The sequence below is a fragment of the Apus apus genome, chromosome 13 (assembly GCF_020740795.1).
Source record: "Apus apus isolate bApuApu2 chromosome 13, bApuApu2.pri.cur, whole genome shotgun sequence".
Lineage (NCBI taxonomy): Eukaryota > Metazoa > Chordata > Aves > Apodiformes > Apodidae > Apus > Apus apus.
The window spans coordinates 5,681,829-5,703,496 of NC_067294.1; the positions used below are offsets into that span (position 1 = coordinate 5,681,829).

Genomic DNA, 21,668 nt, shown 5'->3' on the forward strand with positions numbered 1-21,668 from the left:
CCAGGGGATGAAGGCCAAGCTGCTGGTGTCTGCACTGCCTCCCTGTCCCCCTGGCTCTGAGACCATGTGTGAGATATTTCAAATGAGACTTTTTCTTGCTTGAATTATCTTTCTTTAACCAAAACCACTCTGGAGGTGTAGTCAGAGGAGTCAGGGCTTTAGCCTCAAGGTCCTGTGGCAAAGGATGGAGCCATCACCTGGGACTACCCCCACATTCCTCAACCTCATGTCTGCATGCCCATCCTCACCATTTATCTGTAGATGGAAGGACAGCTCCTGCTCATCGTCCTCATGGGAAGCCCGGATGGTGTAAAATCCTCCTTCTTCCTGCTTCACCCGCACCAGCACCAGGGCTGTCTGGTACCTGGAGGAGACACAGTCCATGAGTGATGGGTGTGGGAAGGTACCAGGGGGCTGACAACATTCAGAGGGAACCAGCTCCCACCCAGCTGAGGCATGCTCAAAATCCACTCATGGAAAGCCAGTCAACCACCATCCCATGTCCAGCTGGTGGTTTGCAGCTTGCTTTGTGATTCCTCCCCTCCCTGCATTCCTCACCTGGTTTCTGACAGGTTCCTGCTGGTGATGGTGAACTCGCTGCTGCTTTCCATGGTCAATGTCTTATTGTCCTTCAGCCACACGATGCTTGGCTGTGGGTAGGCCTCCACCTCCACCTGGATGGTGTGGCTCTTGTGGACCTCAGCGTACACCGTGCTGGGCAGGCGGGTGTGGAAGCGCACGAAGCCGTGCTCTGAGAGGGGACAGGAGAGACGGGGTCAGAGAGAAAAAGAGACCTCTCCAGCCCTTTGGACAGATATGAACATGGAACAAAATATTCTAAACACCCAGAAGTTGTGGGGAAGCTCCAGAACCATCCCTCAAGGCTTCAGGGTTGCTTCCAAGGGGAATGTAGGTGCAGCATGAAGGGAAAAGGCTTGTGGAGATGAGGCAGGTTCCTTCAAATTACCCAGAAGAACAGACGCAGGTGGGAGGTGGCAATATGACCTCACATTTCCTTGGCACTGCCCAGTGCAGAAGAGCCCTCACCCATACCCTCAAGTGTCCTAAAGGGTCACAGAAGCCATGCGGGGAGGGGGATTCGGGATGTTTTGAAGCCAAAAGGTGGGCAGGGGTGACATGGGGTGAGGGCTGGCTTTTTGGCATGGTTGCTAAGGGTAAAGGCAAGGAGGGGAGAGAGCTGAAGGTTGTGCAGAGAGAAGGTCGTGTCATGCTGGGGCATCCTGCCCGGACGCCCCTCTGGTTTGCTGGCGTTGGGTGTGTGGGCAGCAACGCACCGATCACATGGACCGTGATGTCCTTCCGGTCCGTTTTCTCGTGGTAGCCCTCAGAGACATTGCAGGCATAGGTCCCACTGTCCTCCAGCTCCGCGTTCTGGATGATGAGGATGGAGCGGATCTCGTGGGTGGATCCGGGCAGGAAGTCAGTCACTGGCTCCACAGTCTTCCCTGCCTGCACAGTGGGGACAGGAGATACGGTCTGAGAAGTCAAGAGCGTGTTCTGCTGTTGGAGCTACAAAACCAGGCTCCCAGGGAGGGAGAAGGGAGCGGGGGGTAGAGGACCCCAGTCGAGCCATCCCAGGGACAGAGAACATGCACTGACCAGGGGCCACTGAAACAGAAATCCCTAATCCAAGGATGGCCCCATCAAGCTTCTGTGACAGCAGCAGCATCCCACAGTTTCTGCCATGGGGAGTTTCCCAGGAAGCTTTACCAATGATATTGACAGGTGATTGTCAAGGGACACCTGGGCAAAGGCTGGAGCTGCTCCCAGAGCCTGTGGGGCTGGAGCACTCACTTGCTTGCGGGGATAATCCCAGTTGAAGTTGACCAGCTCATTGCCGCTCACGGTGCACATCAGGGTCACGTTTTCTCCCTGACGCACGATGGTCTGCACGGCGCTGATGGAGACGTTCACCGATGAGACTGTGGGAAAGGTGGAAGAAAGGAATCAATAATGAAGGAAGGGATGAGTGGGCACCTAGTCCATTTATCCTGGGTGGACTGGTCCACTGGGAAGTCTCTTCCCTGAGGATCTGGGAAGGTATGGATCTGACACTTTGGTATAACCATTCCCTCATGGAGGCAGGACTAAATCCAGCTTCCAAATTGATCAGGGGCCTTGCTAAGGAGACAAGGGGAGAGGTTTGCTGAGGGAACAGCCACAGCAGGTGCACAGGAATGCTAAGACAACGTCAGCTCACCCTGGATCCTGTAGACGTAGAAGGTATCTGAATCCACCTCCTGGTCATCCACAATCGTCCGGCAGAAATAGGTCTTATCCTCAAAGAAGCCTTTGAATCCCTGTTGTGGGTCGTAAGCAGCTGGGATGGGGTTCTCTACTTTTTTCTCATAGAGAGTCACCTGCATCTGCGGGTTGGTCACACGGCATGGGATGATGGCCTCTGTGTAGCCCGTGATGAAGATGAAGATCTCTTCAGAGGTGATTGTGGGGAGGAAGACAAGGGAGGGGTCTGTGGGAGAGAGGGAACAGTAGTTACAGAAAGCTGCTTGAAGCTGAACCAGGGCTACTCTGAGCTCCTCCAGGACTGCTCCAACACAGGGCTCTGTCTTCAGATGGGTGGAATGATTCTTCCCTTACTCCCCATAGCAAAGTAGAGCTGAAGTGTTGTGGGCTTGCCAAACCTCTCCTGGGAGGGTGAAAGAGAGCCAGATGCTGCCACTTAGCACGATTGCCTCCCCCACCCCTTGTCCCAACACACCACCCATGAGCCTGTCCCATGACCTGGCATACCAGAGACATGCCACAGCCAGATGACCTGCCATGAGAGCTCTCCTGCAGTGAGAGGAAGGCTTCTGGGAGGCCAGATGCTTGGAGACAAAACGATAATTCAAATCCCTCTTTCTCCTGGTTGCTAAACCCCATGGAAATGCAGAGACAAGGACGTGCTGTCCCCTACCTGGAACGTAGATGTAGAGGGTTTTCCTTTCTGCTGGCTCTGGGGCCTGCTCGGGGCTGTAGGTGCACGCGTACTCCCCGGTGTGACGGCCTGTCACGTTCCTGAGGGTGAGGTTGCTGATGAAGACACCATCTCTGTGCTCCAGCGAGGCAGCAAGGGGCTGACCCTCCCGTTCCCAGGACAGGGCACTGTTCCCATAGCACAAGAGGGAGAAGGTGCTGTGGAGGCCAAGGACAAGCTCAGTGTCTGCAGGTTCGATGTGCAGCCCGCTGCCCCCGGATGCTGCCTTCAGCAGACCTGGAAGAGTAGGGAGATGAAATCAGAGTGGATTCCTCTGAAGGCCAACGAGAAGCATGCTGGAACACAAACTCCTGCCAATGTATTTGGTTTGTAGTATCAGCCTTTACATGAAAAAATAACCTTCCTGGATCTGCCCTCATTAGTGTAGCCACCACTGACAAACACATTCTCTCCTCAGAAGTGTCCTGTCAATCCAGATCTTGGGGGCTCACCCTTCATTCCCTGTACTTCTTGAAACCCTTGCTGAAGAGGAAATAAGACACCACCAAGGTTTATAATAAGGCTTGAAGTTGCTGGTGTTGTCTGTGGCAGTGCTGGGTGGAGACCACAGAGCTGTGCTGGGAGGCAGCCACGCTGTGAGGCTGTTGTACCAGCTCCAGGGGCATTCTTAGGAAGGACAGGGCTGGAAATGGGGGTGACCTGGGCCTCCTGCCCATGTTTGCTCACATTCTTGGCTTTTTTGCATCCTGTGAGCTGGTCTAGATGACTAGGGGAGCTGACTATATTGCTGACCCCAAAATGAGCCTGTCTCGGTAAAGGCAGAGGGAGGTCTCAGATGCACCTTCAAAAGCTTGGCAAGGCCATGCATTTAGCAGGCAATGGGGAGAGGAGAAGGCAAAGCAGTTCTCTGCTCTGCGTGCTGCTTCTCCAGAGGGACAGTGTCAGATGGGGCTGAGAAAATCACTTTACAAAAAGTGAAAAGGGAATGAAAGCAAAACCTTGCAGGAAATCCTTTGGAAGCAATAAAGCAGGCTAGGTCTTCCTGAATGGCTCCCTCTGTCTCTCCCAGCTTCCTTGCCCAAATGTCCCAGTGGGACTGGGACATGTGCTCCTCTCCAGTGTCCCCACAGGTGACCAGGACAGCTGGGGACAGCCCCCAGGGGCTGCAGCAATGCTGTGAGCAGCCCAAGATGCAGCCAGGTGCCCTGTTCCCTTGCTATGGGAGGTTGTTGTGTATCTGGGGTCTGACCTAATCCTTCCTGCTGTCTCATCCACCCCACCATAGGACTGGGTTGGCACGAGCCAATGGACACAAGGCATTAGGAGGGAGCAAGCTGTGCACCCCTGTGGGTGCTCTCCACAGCATTGCCCCTTTCCTTCCCCTTGCCCTGCAATGAGCATCCCAGGCAGCATCCCCACTCAGTTCCCAGTCCTGCACACCCTCCCCAGCCACAGCACTCACCAGTGAGGATGAGGAGCCAGAGATATGTCCTCAGAGAGGGGCACAGCACGGTGAGATCCATGGCTCGGCAGACAAATCCTGTCAGGAGGAAAGTGGGATGAGCCCAGACTGCCAGCAGAGCAGGGTTACCTTGGCTGCCCTTGACAGGGGGTTCCCTGAGCTCCCACCCAAGCCCTGGGCTTCCTTCTCCACCTCAGAAACCTCCCATCTCTTTCCAGTTTTCAGCCTTTCCTTTCCAGCAGGGTGGTTGGTTCCCCTTCACACTGGATCTGCAGCAGAGCTTTTTCTAAGGCATCTCCAGCTGGTAAACAGGGATTTTGCTGGAGGCTCCAGCAGTTGTGTCAACTCTTTCTCATCTCTGCCCAAAATGCTGCTCCCCCCATGGCAGAGCCCTGCCTTTCTCCCTCCCTCTGCTCTACTGCTTGCCTTCCCCCCCCCCTCCCCCCCTTACTTTTTGCTTCCCACAGCTCCAGAGAGATAAAACTTGCTAGAAAACAGATCCCACTCCAACCCTCCCACATTTTCTGCCCCTTCCAATGCAATAAAACAAGCCCAAATAAACACCACCAAAAATAAGATTATTATATTTAACTTTTATATATATATATATATAAAGGGAACATTTAAGAGGGTTTCTTAATTTAAAATCCCTTTTATCAATATTTCTCAAGAAATCTTTTCCACAGAGCATTTTCAGCCCTCCCTGGTGCAAACTGAGAGCCTAGAAGAAGTGAGACCTGAGCTCCCTAAGAGCAGTGGGGTCCCCTGTGTGATGGAGTGACAGGTAACCCTCCCCATCTCACCTGCAGGGACAGGGATGAGTATCTCTGAAAGGCAAAACAAAGCGCACAAGGGGAAGAGTAAGGGGAAAAGGCTTCCTCTGTGCTGGAACAAAGTTGAGGGGGAAATTAGTTCAGGAATCCCGAACTTGGGGATGCTCCAGCACAGAGCTGAATTTGATGGCTCAGCCACGCTGCAATCCAGGGCTGAGTTCCTGTCACCTCCCCTCACCCAGCACAAGCAGCTTTTTGACCTGCTCCCAGGACAGACCCCAAGGAGAAGTCCCCATGATGCCCACAGCGCTCTGGGGAGGTGCTCATAAGGCAGGAGGATGGTTAGTGGCAATCGGGGCTTGCTGACCTGCCCCCAGGCACTGTCTCTTACCGAGCGGCTCTGCTGCCTCTTGGCCCTGGAGTGGCCTCCTGGTCTGCTTGATGTTAAGGAGGAAATGGTTTTTAAATGACGTGTGCTTGTCAGATGTTTTTATTATTCTCTTGCTTTGGCTCAGCAAAAGTCTGATCTACGAGCAAATCCTTCCAGGTCTTTGGCTTATTCAGCAGGTTACCTCTCTCCCCTCCAGAACACCCCTCTGTGACTCCCTCTCTCTTCTGCATTTGCCAGAGGGCATGAGAACACTTATGGGGAGAGCTGGGGGTGGGGAGGATGAAAGGACCGAAGTGAAATTCAGGCTGTAAATGAATGTGACCTCACTGCACCCAACCTCAGAGAGCACCAACCTGCAGGAGAGAGGAGGAGGATGGACAAAGTAATCTTGCTGCCCCCCCAGGGCACTGCCAGAACACTTTGCTTTGTTTCCCCACTTCGCCTTTACAGAGGTGTGTGATTCATCCATTATTCAATGTTCAAAGTTGTAAGGACAAGTGAGATCCTCTCCTTTCACCCCTCCCTGCCTGCATGCACAAGTCAGGCTGTATTTATGCCCCCCTGTCCCCTCAAATACCTGCCTGCCAGCAGCTAAGGTCTTCCCAAGCTCCTGCTCAGCCCCATGGCTGTCCTTGTTAGCCCTGTGGAAGGCTTCCTCTGCCCACACAGACAGATCTCTCGGTCCACCAGTGATCCCTGCAGAATCACTGATGGGACAAACCCCTGCTCTGCCCGAGCCGGGGAGCAGGAGGCGAGTTCAGGCTGGTGCTGGGCTCAGTGCTGGGCTCAGCACGGGTGCTGCTCCAGCAAGCAGTGAGAGCCCTGCAGCCTCTGCCAGCTGCCTCTGGCCGCCTCCCCTGTGTTCATAGCTGGTTTTAATAAAGCTGCTGGTTTTGCAGAAAAGCATTTCTCTTGGAGATGCTTCCCAAGCAGAGGGGGAGGGTGGCAACGTCTTACGGAATGGTGACCTCTCCCTTGTTTGTCTGCTCTGGCCAAGGCGAGATGCACACTCAGAGACACCGAGTTCTGCCTGTCCTGCAGGATGCACGCAGAGCCTGCCTAGCAGAAGGACAAACCTTTCCCAGTCACAGGGACATGTGTACTTGCACACGTGGGTGCACACAGGCATTTCACAAGGGAATCAAATGCATCCAGCTCACTGCCAGCCTTGAAAGCACTTGTTGTTTCCCTCCTCAGTGTCAGCTTTTGTTCTCAGCAAGAGAAACAAGATGCACCCTATGAGTGCCAGACAAGGAGGAGCTGAGATGAGTGCAGCCCCGGCCAGTGATCCAAAAGCAGGCACTCAGGCATTATCCCACCACGGAGCCAAACACAGGCACCCACACGATGCTCAGCTGCCTTCGATTGTCTCCTCCCACTGCCATGGCTTATAGCAGGGTGCCAGAGACCCCTCAGACTCCTACCTCCTTCTCATGGGCCAGGACCTGAGCATTTTCAAGCCATGGGACACATCCTGGCACATGCCTGGAGGCCAGGAAGGTCCTGCCGCAACGCCACATCCCGCACCCTTCACTCAGCCCTGCAGCTCCCCACCTCCCACCTTACAGCCGCCGAGGTGAAGTCCCAGCTCCGCATCCCCGCGTTACACCTCTCACCCTCCTCTCCTCCCTGCCAGCACGGGTACAGACCTACAGACCTTCCCTCTATCCCTCTCCAGCACCGTGATGCGAGGGCAAGCGGTCCCTGGCGCTGCAGGACAGGGAGCTTTTCTCCGGAGCTGCGCTGTTTATTATTCTAAAAGAGGAATTTGGCTGGGAGAGCAGACGGGAGGTCAGCTGGCTCGCAGGCTGGGCCGGGCGATGCAGCCCCGCGCCCACACTCAGCCCCACATGCCGGGGGGGTGGCTGCGCTTTCCCGGGGGGGTGGCTGCGCTTTCCCGGGGGCTCGGGTCCTTGGGGACACGGCGGGGCTGACACGGCGGGGCTGACACGGCGGGGCTGACACGGCGGGGCTGACACGGCGGGGCTGACACGGCGGGCAGGACGGTCCCCGCCAGCTCGCACGTCGCGTCTCTGCTCGCCCCCGCGCGGGGAGCCGGGCGCTGCGGGAGCGGGGACGTCTGGGAGGGTTTTGAGTCCAAAGGAGACACGGATCCAGGCGACTGTCCTTGCCCAGTGACACAGCCACATTGTCTGTCCTTATCTCCCCGCCGTACCCGCACCATCCCGCCGGCGCGCTGCACGCCTGGCCGCAGGAATGCTGCCCGTGCCTGCCCCTCCTCCGGGGGCCGGAGCGGCTGCCGCGTTTGCCGGCGAGGAGAGGCAGAGCCGGGCCAGCTCCGGGGCTGCCAGGCATCCCAGCACACTGCTGGAAGGAGATGTCCCACGGCTGGCTGGGGCCGGGCCCCCCTGAAAGCCTTTTTGCCTATCTCTGGCCTCGCGCTTCAGCAAGGTGTTGCAGAGGGCAATGAGATAAATGGGGGGCTCCCCGACACCCCTGAGCAGCAGCAGTGCTGAGCAGAGGATACCTGCTCAGGGTCTGACAGCCCATGGAGCCAAGCAGACAGGACACAGAGAGGGACAGACAGGGAGGTCAAACAGCAGGGCCAAGGCCACACAGCAGAACCACAGCTGCACCAGGACCGGGATTCAAGTCTCATGATTCCCCATCTCATGACTTTGTAGCTTCTCCAGAGCAGCCCGCTCCCATTCTTCCTGCATCCCAAACCTGATGACAGCTGAGCTTTCTTCTCCACCTCCTCTCCCACTCCCCCACTCGCTGCTGTGAGCAGTGGCTGGGGACTGATGCCTCTGCGGGTGATGACCTTGGACAGGAATTCCTGCAGCAGGGGCAGGGCTACCCCCAGAGTTTTGGGTACCAGGAAGAGCTGCATCCAGTCTCTTCTGGGGATGGTCCCATGTTCATTCAGGGAGGACTATTCCTTCAGCCATCTCTGTCACTCCTCCCCACCTCACTGTGCCTTGCTAAGACACTCAAACATCCCCAGGCCTCATTGATTTATTACTATTTCCCCCTTCAGACTTATCTCTTACTTAAGGATGCTAGTAAGATAAAGTTGCCTTTGCTAATGCCCAAAATATTTTGCGTAGGTTCAGTCTTGACTATTTGTGGGTAACAAGGCAAGAATTTCTTTTGACTTTACTCAGTGTGACCTGCCACACCTCTGAGCCCCTTTCCCTTGTGCTCACACCCAGCACACATATGGGGCAGTGCTCATGGCAGAGCATTTCTGTGCGTGGCAGCCACTGCTGGCACCAGCATCCATGGCACTGCCCATCCCCAAACATGGATCATATGGGACAGGGCCATTTCTAGCCCTGCAACTGCATTAAACAATGGAAGAGCTACACAGATGGGTATCCATACCAAGGAATCCTCCTGATCCACTGGCCTCCTCCTGAGCACACATAGACCATAAAATAATTTTGGTTGGAAAAGACCTTTAAGATCATCCAGTCCAACTGTTAACCCATTACTGCCCAGCCCACCATTAAACCAGGTCCCTCAGCACCACATCAACACATCTTTTAAACACATACAGGGATGTTTCCCGACTCTCCTCCACAACCACTAATGCCCTGCAGAGAACCAGCATGGGAGCACCACAAGCACCCCTACAACCGTGGGAACTGGAAACCAGCCTGCAAAGCTGGTGCACGGGGAAGCAAAATCAGGGTGCACAGCCCCCTCTCAGCAAATCCCATTTGGATATTGAGGGGCAACTCCTGCATCCATTGCCCCACCTCGCTTTTTTGCCCCAGCCCTGCTCCCCTTACCCAAACCCCCATGCTGCAGTGATGCTGGGCAGAGGTGCCAGCTGCCATCCCAGCCTGCCAGGGCATCTCAGCTGGCACCAGCATTCCCATGGCAAAGGAAGGCATGGAGAAGGGAAGCCAGGCCTCTCACACAGCCACCAGTCCTTTCTCTTCCTCCAGCTTTCTATTTCTAGCCCCTTGTCTTGCTGGGGCTGAGCTTCCAGGCACTCCTACAATGCTCGCCAGCCCCATGGTCCTGCCAAGCAGGCCAGGGACATCTGGTGCAAATTAACGGCAAGTAAAATACACTTTATTTCTTCTTTGTCTAAGCGCATCTGAGTCATTAAGTGAGATCATGGGTGCCCGTATGCAATGAAAAAAGCCCCGTATAGATCTCATGATCAATGCTGCACACAGCCAGGGAGCAAGGGCTTCTCCTGGCTGGGGAGGCAGGGCACAGCCCCCTGCTTTTGAATGCAAAACGCTCCCTGAGCAAAGGCTGGTGATCCCTGAAACCCAAGCCTTGCTTGTCCGGCAGTGAAACTCCTTGGCTTGGCCTGTTTTCCTCTGCCACCCTCCCCCCAGCCTCCTCAACTGCTTCTTTCCCACCCTTTAATCTAAATAAAACTGAGTGGGTTGTTGAGTTGTGTTTTTTTTGGTGTTTTTTTTTTCCTCTTCTTTTCTCTTGGCTGGAACCATCCGGAATTGCAACATCTCTCCTCTGGGGTCCCTTGGCTCCCATGACACTGCGTTTACTCACAGGCCAGATTATCATCACAGAGCCCTTTTTCTTTTTTCCCAGCACATGGCTAGAATTAGGCAGGGCACACACATGGGGAGCCTGTCATCCCCGGGCCCATAAACAGCTGCTGATAAAACACAGAGGTAGGAAATCTGAAACCAGGCTGAGGGGCAGAGGGGCTGGGGAGTCTTTGGGGTCCCACAGGCCATCCCTGCCCAAGGGAGGAACATCAGCAGGCAAAACTCTCCTTGCCTGGCCACCTGCCAGCACCAAGGGGTTCCTGAGGCCGTACCCAGACACTGTTGAGACAGAGTTTCCAAGAGCCCTGGGTGCCTGAGTTTGGGGGTTTCTTTGAGTCGTGCAGAGCTGAGGTTTTGCCAGCACTCACAGGCAGCATCGCTAACATGTGAACCCTCTGAGTGGTTTCACCAGGGCAACTTGGTCTGAGACAATGTGACTAAAGCCACAGCCCTGGTGTGGACCAAATGCTCTACATGGTCAAAGCAGGGGCAGATGCCACCTCTGTGGCAGTAGCAGCTCAGAGTTACCATGCCCACAGGTGGAGATGGCTTTCCTGCCTGCCTCTGCTGCAGAAAACAAGGCTGGCCCAACCAGAACCCCTGCCCAGGGCCCCAGACCCTGGTTCTCAGCTTTGATGGCACCTGGAGGAGGCAGTTGTGCAGCCATGAGGGCACAGGTCCTGCAGCAAATGGCAGGACACAAGCTGGCACAGCCAGCCTCCTCCAGGCCAGTCTGCCACTGGCTATCACAGGCTCTGACAGCATCTGTCAGAAAGCTGAAAACTCAGACTGTGACCCCAAAACAGGGGGGAGGCTGCTGGGGAGGATGACGAGTCCACACTGAGCCCCGGCAGCATGATTCAGCAGCCCTGGGGTCAGCCATGTGAGGAATGGGGTGGGATGACAAGCCCCACGTAGTCCCATTTCAGCTGCAGCCATCCTCCCTCTCCCAGCACAGGGGGGACAACAGTGATGACCATGCACACAAACCAAATAAAAAACCCCACCACAGGCTGCCCACCCTGCGAGGAGCTGGCACAGAGGGACATGGGACCACGGCGAGCCCTACTCTCTCACCCCTAATCCCCCCCGCTTTCCCCCTCCATTTTAAGCCCATGGGAGACAGAGGAAACGAGTGACCTATTTAGTGCAAGTTCAAAATAAAATGAAACATCTGTTTGGAGAGGTGCCAGAGTTATAAATAATCCCCCAGCCTCGAGTGTTGGTATTCGTGGCCCTCTCGGCTGCGCATGCTCCCCCGCTTCCGCTTTTGGAGGAAAGGCCAAGCCCCAAGGCTGGTGGGGCTCATCCCCAGAGCCTGGGATCTTGGCCCAGGCTGTGGGAAAACCCTAGGTGAGGACCTGGGGCTGAGGAAGGAGGGATGGGGGTGTTGGGAGGAGCAGCTGCCACGTGCCAAGCGAGGGCGATGGGGTGCCTGGCTGTGCCTTGCTGTACAACCTACTCCTCACCCGAATCTTGCTCCTCTTTGTCTCCCAAGGGCCATGGTGGGTGCCAGGGCCATGGCAGGTCTGGAGCCTCACCAGCATTTTGGAGCACAGCCCTGGAGTTTTGCACAACTAAGGATGCTCATGGCAGGAGTGGAAGTAGGGCTCTCTTAAGCCTTAGGACTCATTCCTCACAGGGTGATGACTGACACTCTGCCCAGGGGAGGCACAGATGTGCCCCTTGGGAGGGTTTCAGCCTTTTCCAGTACCCTTCTCCAGTCGGAAGCTCTAAAGGATGCAACAGAGACCCTGGGGCTGCCCATGACCAACTTCTCCATCTCTCCTGACAGCAAAGACATTTTCAGGAGAACACACCATGCTGCTTCAAAAGCACATGAGCAACATGAATTATGGATGTGGCTATGGGACACCCAAACCACAGGCCAGAACCCACATGGCTCCCTGCATCACTCACTGCTGACCCCTCCAACCAGGAAGCAAAACCTCTGGCCCCTCCACTCCAAAAACTGGCATACTCAGGGGTCCCATCTCCCAAGCATGCAGGGCTGGCCTCTCTGAACAAACCCATCTGCTTTTCCTTACCTCCTGCAGAGTGGAGAATAAAGCAGCTGATGTGGGACCAAGGGTTAGGCACCATCCTGGCTGTTCATCCCATGTCCTGGCATCCCCAGGACTTTCCATAGCTGGCAGCAAGCTGTGTCTGCCTTCTCACAGCCACTCAAGGGAAGCACTCTGCTAAGATATATACCATGAGGAAAACAGCCCCAGCGTGTCAGCATCTTCATCACCTGCTCACAATCACTGTTTGAGGGTGGCTGCTATGGTGGGGCCAGGACTGAAGCCAAAGGTCCCAACTGGCTCTAATTAACCACTAATCATCAGCTGCAAAGGAAGATCAATGGAGGCAGGAGGAGAAAAATAGCCATCCTGAGTCCTAGTATGATGTAGGAGCTTTCAAAGCCCCCAGAACAGTCAGAGTGTTGTGGTCTCGTCAGCCTAAATACCCCAGTGAATGATGAGCAACCTGATCCTCCTCTGAAAATTCCCCTGAGACATGAATCTGCTGTCAAGGAGGAGAGAATCTGCACGGATGCATCAGCTCTTCTCTTCTTGGCTGGCTGTGAGGGACCCGAGCTTAATCACTTTGTTCTGGAGTTTTAGGCTCTCGTGACTGGGATTAGGTGCTCACCAGCTCTGTGGTCAGGGCACATTTCCCCATCTGTGGGACCTAGAGAGGTGCCTGTCAGTGTGGCCAGGGTGGGAGAGGACAGGGTTGGGCAGTGCTGGGATGCAAAGGGCAGAAGCTGTTTTTAGAGGGGGTTTGTGTTTGATTTGGCCCTGCTACTTTTGGGTTCCTGAGAGGGAGAAAAGTGCAGCTGTTGGTGCAGCTCTTACTGCTGGGGGCTGATCCTGCCCCCTCCTTTGTAAGGTCACCTGTGGGGTAGGAAGACCAGGGTGGTGGCACCCAGCACCAGAACTGCAGAGATGGCCCAACTGCAACACTGGGAACAGCCACCCTGTGCCACCCCTCCTGCCTGCTGGCAAGTTGGGGTATCACACACCGTGAGGGTCTAGCCCCCACCTCCTTGTAACAGTAGGACCTGGGGGCAGTGACAGAGATTTGGGGGGGTGCAGAAAGCAAACATATTCCCTGTGCATCCACGTGCAGGTTGCACAAGCAGGATTGCTTCTCTCTTGGATAACCTCTTCCTGTGTGCTCTGGCCAGCCATGCTTGCCATCCTGCACACAGTGTCCTTTATAACCTCCATCAGTTCCTCTCCCATCAGTCATGGAGCAAAAATCAACTCCCTTTTGCACCCATGCTCAGCAAAAAAGCCTCTGCCCCCAAATCCCCATGGATCCTCCAGAGGAGAAGCTGAGGCAGAACTCAGCACTGGGGCTGGCAGCTGCCAGCACCCCCTGAGCCCAGCTTTAAAATGGGCACTGAGCCCTGCTCCTCACACCAGGAGCTCCTGAATGAGACCATATTCTCCCAAACAGGTCCCAGGCTGCAGAGGGAAACTTGGCAGATGCTTGTGAGGAGAGAGGAAGGGACCCCTCTTGTGATGCCAGCAGCGCTCGGCCCCGAGCAAAGTGGGATTTCTGTTCTGCAGCCATTCCCTCAGCAAAGGCTGAAACCGAGGTGACTTCTAGTTTGAGAGAGGAGAATGTGCTTTCAGAGAGCAGAGCTCAAAATGGTGTATTTTCTGCTGGCCCCGGTTCAGACAAACCCACAAGCAAACATATTTTTTTTGTATAAATAAGACAGTGTGTCTCGCCAGTTAAAGCAATTCAAACATGAATGTAGCAATTTAATTGGTGCCAATTACTGCGTCTCGGTAGCATTAAGATTTCAGTCACAGACTCTTTTGCGTGGTAGATGGGCCAGGAGGGGGAAGGCAGAGGGACAAGCAGGATGGGGCCTCACACCATGGGCAGGGTCCCTGCTTTGGGAGCCTCGTCCCCCCAAGCAGCCCTGGTGCTGCCTTTGGGGACGTGCTGAGAAGTTCCCTTCTTTAGCAGGGAGAAGGTACCTCCTACTCCATCTGTCTCCTGGTTTGCAGCCCAAGGTTTGACAGCCTGGCAGTGCCCTGGTTATATCCCTAAACTTTCCCACCCTTCCCAGGTCCTGCACCTCACGGCCTCTGGCAAGCCCCATCACACACCAGCTCTTGCTGAGCCTGGGAAAGAGCCTGGAATGGGTGTCAGCAGAGACAGATGAGCAGATGGTTCTGCAGCCATGCCCTGGAGAGGACAAGTCCATCCATGGGTGCAGAATGTACACCCCTCACTGCACCAACCTGCCTTTCCTAGCAGCAGCCCTTCTGTGGGAGCTTTTGTGATCTCCCTGCTCCCAACACAGGGTCTCCACGCTGTGGTCCTCAGGCTCTGTGGGTTGGTGGTTGCAGGAGAAGGGTACAGCCACAGACCAAGGCATGGCACAGCCTGTGTCCCAGCTGTAAGCCCAGGACAAAGCAGGGCATGAGGGGCAGCGTGTCCCTGTATGTCTCCTGCTATCAGGGTGGGAGGCATTTGACCCATGGAACCCCCTCGCTCATAACATGACCCATCCCAACACCTTTCTGTGCATCCATGGCATGTGTCCCTGTCCCAGTTGGGTCTGCTCTGTGTCCCCTGTGCTGCTGGGAAAGTGCTGCACTTCCAGGAGCAGGCATCCCAGTGGGAATGGAGCAGGGCAGAGGTGTGCTTGGCTCAAGGAGCCTAATTAGGCAACAGGGGAAAGGAGGGGAAACAACCACCCCTAAAACAAGCCTTGTTATGCCCAATTTGCCTGGTGGAGCGGAAGGAGCCTCCTGGAGCCACTCCAGCCTCTCAGGAAACAATACCCGGTCTATACCCTCCCCTTGCGGCTCCTCTCCAGGGGATTTCTTTCCCTTGGTTAAAGTACAAACAAACAAACTCCATGAAGTGTTGGGCCCGGATCCTCCCTCACAGTGACAGGACACATTGAGCCCCTGCAGTCCCCAGCTCCCTCCAGCTCTGGGTCAAGGGCAGCACCCCCTGCCAGCACCGGTGGCTGCGCTCCCAAGGGATTCGTTCACCACACAGCTCCTCTGCTCCGTGTCCTTTGCTGCTGCATCTTGGGAAGATGCTTCATGAGAGCCTGACCCTATGAACACCATTGCAGTCCCATCCTGCTTCAGGAGGGCGTCAGACACTGGGGTCAGACAGACCTGAAGGACCACAGAAGTCCCTGCCCAGACCCTCCAGCAGTGGCTGGTCACACTAGTTCATCATTTGGGCAATGCCATGGCCAGCTGACATGGTCACTTCTTGCATGACACTGTTCTTGCAGCTAGAGAGCACTTCTTAACCTCAGCTTTCCTCTGGTGCTAAGACAATTTCATCTTCCCTAGCCCTGGAGAAGGGCTTGGTGCTCTCCTCTACCCAACAGTAGTTCAGTCTTGGTCTGAACATGTTGGAAATCCTGTCACAGACCCATCAAAAATGAGGCTGAAAGAGCTCATGCTGCAGTGCTCACATCTCCCCAGCCAGAGGTTTGCCTGACATGTCCTTGGAAACCTGTGGAACTGAAGACACCCAGCCTCATGTCTTCAAACCTACAGACATTTCCCCTAAAAGATACCTTCCTTCTTTGCAGTGACCTTTCCCAGGCATGAAGAGTGTGTGCTACCTCCCCAGAGCACCGAGGGGCCAGCGAGCCGCACCACCCTCTCCCAGTTCTCTGCAGACTCTTCTGGGCTTCTGATCACCCTTCTGGCTCCCTCCAAAACTTTCCACTCCATGTGCATCCCTGCTGAAGCACTCAGGATCACTCGCTGGGGAAGACCCACTCCCTCCAGTCCTCCTGTTTGCTCTGCCTCCAGCCACGCGCCTTCTGGCACATCCCATGGGAAGAGCTGCGGCTTTCCCTGCATCACGCTGCGGTCTGGTTTGTCTCCACTATAGCCCCCACTTCCTTTCCCACTGTCCAAGCTGCCTGGGCTGTTAGCTCCCAAGATCACACTCAGCCATTTAATATTTCCTTCCCATTGGCAGCACACTGTCACAGCTCCCTGGTGCCTGGTTGATGCTGGACTCCTCTTGGAACCCTTGGGATCCAACTCCACCTGGATCTGCCTGTGCATCAGCTGCACACCTGGCTAGGGGTCAGCCTGGAACTCAGTATGTGCCCTTGTCCATAAGTTGCAGAGGACCAAGCCCAGGCTCAGGACCTGTGGGACTCCAGTGGAAATGCCCAGAGGTTGGGACAACAAGCCCTGGCCAACCCCTCTCCCTGAGTGCAGCATTGCAGGTGGCCATGCTGGTGTTCAGACCATGCTCCCTGCTCAGACCACAGGCACCCTGAACTCCCAGCCCTGCATGGGGATGCAAGAGATGAGCCTAGGGCAGGTAGTCAGGTGGGCTCCTTCAGCAAGGACCCTTCACGCTGCTGAGCTGGAGGACACAGCAGATGGTTTTAGGGAGAGAGAAAAGCCCTTTGTGTGCTGCAGGTGTGACTTGATGCTTCTCCCAGACATCAGCCTCTTTGGATGCACCAAGTTGAGGCCATTTCCTGGACCTGGGGACACTGCCCACAGATGCTGACTGCCACAGCACACCAGAGCCTGGTGACATCAAAGTCAAGGAGTGGTTTCAAGCCTTCTGTCAGGCTGTGCCCAGGGCTGGCTGCCAACTGGGTGGCTACTTGATGGCTCTTCCTCCGAGCCAGCCTGGCACATGCCCTCTGCCAGATAGAGCCACATCTTTGCCGCTGGCTCAGGCACCTTATCCTGCAGGGTGTTGGAGGAAAATGACCCTTCAGCCAACTTTCAACAGCTCCTAGGAAGCACCAGGGCTCCGTGTTGGTGGTTCTTGTCATCAGCGGAGATCCTCTGAAAAGATTTGGGACTGCCAAGCCCCTACAGGCAGAGTTTGCACACCAAACTGATGACCTTTAGCTATTTGCTCGCTGTTTTAGGAGAAATCCCAGGTGCTCTGGGGCAAAGAAGGAGCAGCACAACATCCCTTCCCACCCCAAATCTTGCTTTGAAAGTCTCCCTGTCAGCAAGTGAGTGCAGGAGCTGGATGCTCTGAGCCCACAGTGGTCCCAGGGTGAGCATCAAAGCCTCACAGGTCAAGTAACTCCCTGTCCCCAGAGCTGCCTGAGCCTACATAGCTTCACTCCAGACCTGGTGGACACCCTCAGCTCCTGGGCTCTTGGGACAGCAGAGTGGTTGCCCACATCCATGCCTAGAAGGGTTTGACCAGGCTGTCTCCCCTCCTGTGTCTGCAATAGAGTCCCCCCTCTTCCCCTATGACTGCAGTATCCCCTTGGCTCCCCACAGCAATCCCACCCCAGGACCTGCCGAGAGCTGATGGGACAGCTTTTCCCACGGGATGCCACAGAGCTTGGCTGCTCTCCAACAAGCAGCACCTCAGTGGAGTGTTTTGGGGTGCCAGCCCCTTGCAAGGGAGCAAAGCCCCTTCCAGAGCAGCTGGGCTGACTCAGAGAGAGAGTCCTCAGGGTCTGTGCAACCTCCAGCACGAGGTTTCCCAGCTGGAGAGCTGGAATAGAGCAGGAAGACAAGCTGGAACCCGGGTGGGCAACACAAGGGCTTACCTTGGGCAGGGTCCCACCGGACGAGCGCTGGTGCCACACGTCCCACAGGCTCTGGCAGCCCCGAAATTCCTTCTTCTCCTCCTCCACACTCTTTATCTGCTGCCTGCCGAGGCTGTCCCTGCCCTCCCAGCCTTCCCCGGCTGGCCAGGCTTTTCCACTTAAAGGAGAAAGAGAGGGAAGGGAAGAAACGAAGTGGAGGGGAGGAGGGGGGGGGAAATAATAATAACAAAAATCAAATAAAAAAGGAGAGGCAAAGTTGTGCCAGGGCTGGGCTGCAGCCAAGCCCTCGCTCTGCTCTTCTAGTGCATCTCAGCAGCACCCTGGGCAGCCCCCAGCCCACCTGGGAGGGGATCCAGCTGCCTGGGCCCCGGTGTGGAGCAGAGCCCCGAGCAGAGGGATGTGCACGCGTGTGTGTGTGTGTGCGTGTATAAATAAAAGAGACCTCGGGAGGAGGAGGAGGAGGGAGGCTGCCTCGCCAATGAGGAGCAGAGTCCCTCCGACTTCCTCCCTCCACCCTCTGCGGGGACCCTTCGCAGAGCAAAACTTTTGCTGCAAGCCCAGCAGACCAGAGCGGTGGGGGGAAAAAAAGACCAGAAATGAAAAAGGAGGAGAAGGCAAAGTGGCTGCAAGGAGAGGGGAGTTTTGCTGCAGGCTGCGGGTGAGGGGGACGGCGAGGGCCTGGCTCACGGGAAACAAAAGGAGCCCGAACCAGCCCAGCTCTCGCCTCCTTAAGCTGGAGGGAAGGAGCTGCTCTCTCCCTGTGTCTGCTTTCAATTCTGGCCTTTTCCCCTGATTTCTTTTTTTTGTTTTTCTTTTTTTACTTTCTTTCTTTCTTCCTCCCTACCCCCTTCCCATCAAGCCCCCCCCCCGTTTTCATTTTCTTTATTTATTTTTTTTTCCCCTTTCTCAGGATATGAGGGGATGTTTAGAAAATCCGCTGCCCACGCCAGCAGCTGACTCATGTTTTTATTAAAGAGGGCCTGTACTGAACCAACTCTGAATATTCCCCCTGGACTCCTCCCCAGGCCGGGCTGTGCCAGCACTCTGCCTCCCACCCTGCTGACCCCAGGCCGCTCAGGGACCACCAACACACCCTCCCTGTCCTGTTTTATTTTTTCTCTTGGAAAAGGGGGGGGGGGGAAAAAAACTCTCATGCAACTGGGGTGCTGTGGCAGAGGGTGAGTTTTGTTGAGGACTTGGAGCCGTTTGGGCTGCCAAGAGACATGGAGCTGGGAGAGGTGGCAGGACTTTCCAGCTCAGCCATGCCATCATCTCAGATGTCCAGGACCCCTCCTGCCCTGTGGGGCGTGGAAGCCAACTGATGAACCTGCTTTAAATTCTCTCCATACCTTGTTCAAATAACATTAATGAGAATCTCTTAATAGGCAAAATATCATTGTTTGTCTAAAAGGGGATATTTTTTGCAGTTTGTTTTGGCACTGTAACAAGGTGCAGAATCTCTCTGGATCAAAACTGTCTTTGGCCCAGTCAGTTCTTGCCACCATTTCCATCTTAGGGTGAGCTTTTGCCTGATCCAACCAAGAACAACTTCAAAAACACCCTGGTATCCTGGAAAAGGAGACTCCCCTGTAAAGATACCTTTCTGTCTTTCTCTTTTGTTTTTTAATTTCCAAGAATGAAAAAGGCCTTCCCAGAAAGAGAGCACTGCTGAAATCTGTGTTCCCTGCTTGTTTGCAAGGAAGACTCATCCCTTCCTGCCTCACTCTGCCAGTGCCTACACAAGGGGCACAGCTAATGGTTCCCTGCCTGCATAAGCCCAAGAGATTGCTGCTTATTGCCCACTATCTCCATGTTTTCTTTGCATCCCTGGAACTGTGCTGGTCTCTTGTGCAGAAGAGGAGCCAGTGAGCGTGAGAGCAGCTCATATGGGGGGCAGGCAGCAGAGGGAACATGCTGTGCACATGGCTCTTCCTGACACTTTTCCCAAGGGATGAAGATGTGCCTGACAGGTCCTTGTGTGGGGACATGGGGGCTGCTGGGAAAGAGCTCGTCAGAGTTATTTCCTGGCAGAGTTCCCCCCTCCAAGGACAGCATTGCTGCTCCCAGCAGTGGGAGAGGGAGAAACTCACTGGTATGATCCTGCTGGGCCTCTCACACCAGGAACAGGCTACCTGGGGTGAGCAAAAGGTGGAAAAGCTAGGATGGACCATGCTTGAGGGCACAGCATCCTGATTTCCATGTGGGATGTATTCCCCCTTTTTTCCCCATGCAAATGGATGACCCCAGTGCCCACTCCCTGGCTGGGAGCCGGGAAAACCTAGGCAAACAAAACCCTGTCCCAGGAGAAGTCTGCAAAGACCAGGGTTCATTGTTTTGGGAGGCTGGGAGAAGCCCTGGAGAGCCCACAGCATCCCGGCAAGCACACGGCGGGCGGCGCTGCGCGTCCTCAGGGAGCATCTAGGACCACGCACTGTGTTTGGAACAGCACGTTGGGGTTAGGACAGCTCCTGGGAAAGGCCAGCTCGGAGGAAGCACCGCAGCCGGAGGGACTCGTTTGTGTGAGCGTGTGGGCGGAGGGGAGCAGCTCAGCTACTTCTGCATCACCCCCTTTCGTTGCTCACCTCTATTTTTGGTGTCTGCACCCCCGTTTGTGGTGTTTACAGGGCTTAGTGATCCCCCCGGGGCTGGGACAGCTGCAGTGTGGGCTGCCAGAGCTGCTCCAGGCTGAGATTTCCAGCCTCAATCAGCATTGTCAACTGCTAATGGGGGCTTGGGGTCATGTAGTGGAGTCTGATGAGGACAGCAGCCACTGACGTAGGGGCACTCCAGGGTATTTGGACTGCTTTGGCATCACTTGGATCAAAGTAGTGCTCTGACCTTCTGCTCCATGCCAGGCGGAGCTGGGATCATGGGGAAAAGCTCCTGATGCGGTGAAGGGACACCAGATCCAGGTGACTCAACATAATGGTGGGAATGGCCATGCTGGAGTCTGCAACAGGCCCCATCTGCCAGCAGGTGAGAGGCAGGTAGGAAAGAAGAAGCAGACGTTGACCTTTCCCGCTTCTCCAAAGGTTTAACATGGGCCCGTTTGCCCCTGGCTTGGGCTCCTCCAACCCTCTATCAACTCCAAGTCAGCCCAGGAATTTCAGCCTCTCTCTGATGAGGTGTTGAGCCGCAGACCACACAAAAGGAGCAGCAGGTGCCAGGGAGCACAGCACCCATCTGGGCAGACCATCCAGCGCGGCAGCTGCCGGCACTTGCTCCTGCCCGGATCCCTAGAGCTCCTGGGCTCTAGAGAAAGCCGTCTGCAGACTTCATCCAGCCTTTTCCAGAGCTCTGCCCCAAACTTGGAAGGAACCGTTCCCCTGTACTTTGCCGGGGTGGCGCTAGGTGACAGCAGTGTCCAGGGAAGAAGGGGAGGCAGAAGGTGCTGGGCTCCTTCCACAGCGACCATGTGGCCAGGCACGAACATGCTGGGGAGCATCCCAGGACTGGGAAGCATCCTGCAGCACCCTGAGTGCCAGTCACAGCCCCCGCAGGGTGACAGTGGTGTCGGGAGGCAGCACACACCATAGGGTGCTGAGTCCCTACAGATGCTGGCTTGTCCCCTACACCCCCTGGGTTGGGGTGTCTGCAGGAGGCACTAGCCAGCAGCGGAGGATGCTAGCCCACTGCCTCTCCCCACCTCGGGGCCTGTCCAGCCCCATCCTACGCACTCTTCCTAACCCCACGACAGCCCTGGTACGGAAAGTGCTGGTGGAGCCGCGGGAGGCAGCGGGCGGCCCCGGGGTGAATGCTAATAGCCATGCCGGCCGGTCGCCCCAGACTTTCCCACACATCTGCAGCCACTTAATGTGGGAATCGTTAACCCTCTGCTTGCACAGCTCCTGAAACACAGGCAAAGGAGGAAAGCACGGCCAGGACACTCCCAGCCAGGCCCTGACTACCTTGGGGACCCTAAATCTCCCACCACCAGCCCTGCTCAGCAGCCAGGGGCTGCACAGCGAGCACCCAGCTCTGTGCTGGCGCAGGGGGAATCCCATCGGGGGCCCAGGGAGTGCCAGAAAGCAA

At 55.6% G+C, this 21,668-nt stretch overlaps 1 protein-coding gene across 1 annotated transcript in view; it reads right to left on the minus strand.

Annotated features, from left to right (window-relative positions):
- Nucleotides 1–18,044, minus strand: part of PDGFRB (platelet derived growth factor receptor beta) — a 32,556-nt gene extending 14,512 nt beyond the window's left edge. Inside the window, exons 1-9 of the mRNA XM_051631428.1 lie at nucleotides 17,977–18,044; nucleotides 17,637–17,793; nucleotides 4,422–4,499; nucleotides 2,939–3,235; nucleotides 2,222–2,491; nucleotides 1,816–1,943; nucleotides 1,296–1,470; nucleotides 559–751; nucleotides 249–364 (exon numbers count right to left, since the gene is read on the minus strand). Coding sequence (XP_051487388.1) covers nucleotides 249–364; nucleotides 559–751; nucleotides 1,296–1,470; nucleotides 1,816–1,943; nucleotides 2,222–2,491; nucleotides 2,939–3,235; nucleotides 4,422–4,482 — 1,240 coding nt within the window. The 5' untranslated portion in view covers nucleotides 4,483–4,499; nucleotides 17,637–17,793; nucleotides 17,977–18,044. The remainder of the gene's footprint in view (nucleotides 1–248; nucleotides 365–558; nucleotides 752–1,295; nucleotides 1,471–1,815; nucleotides 1,944–2,221; nucleotides 2,492–2,938; nucleotides 3,236–4,421; nucleotides 4,500–17,636; nucleotides 17,794–17,976) is intronic.
- Between the last annotated feature and the right edge of the window lie 3,624 nt (nucleotides 18,045–21,668).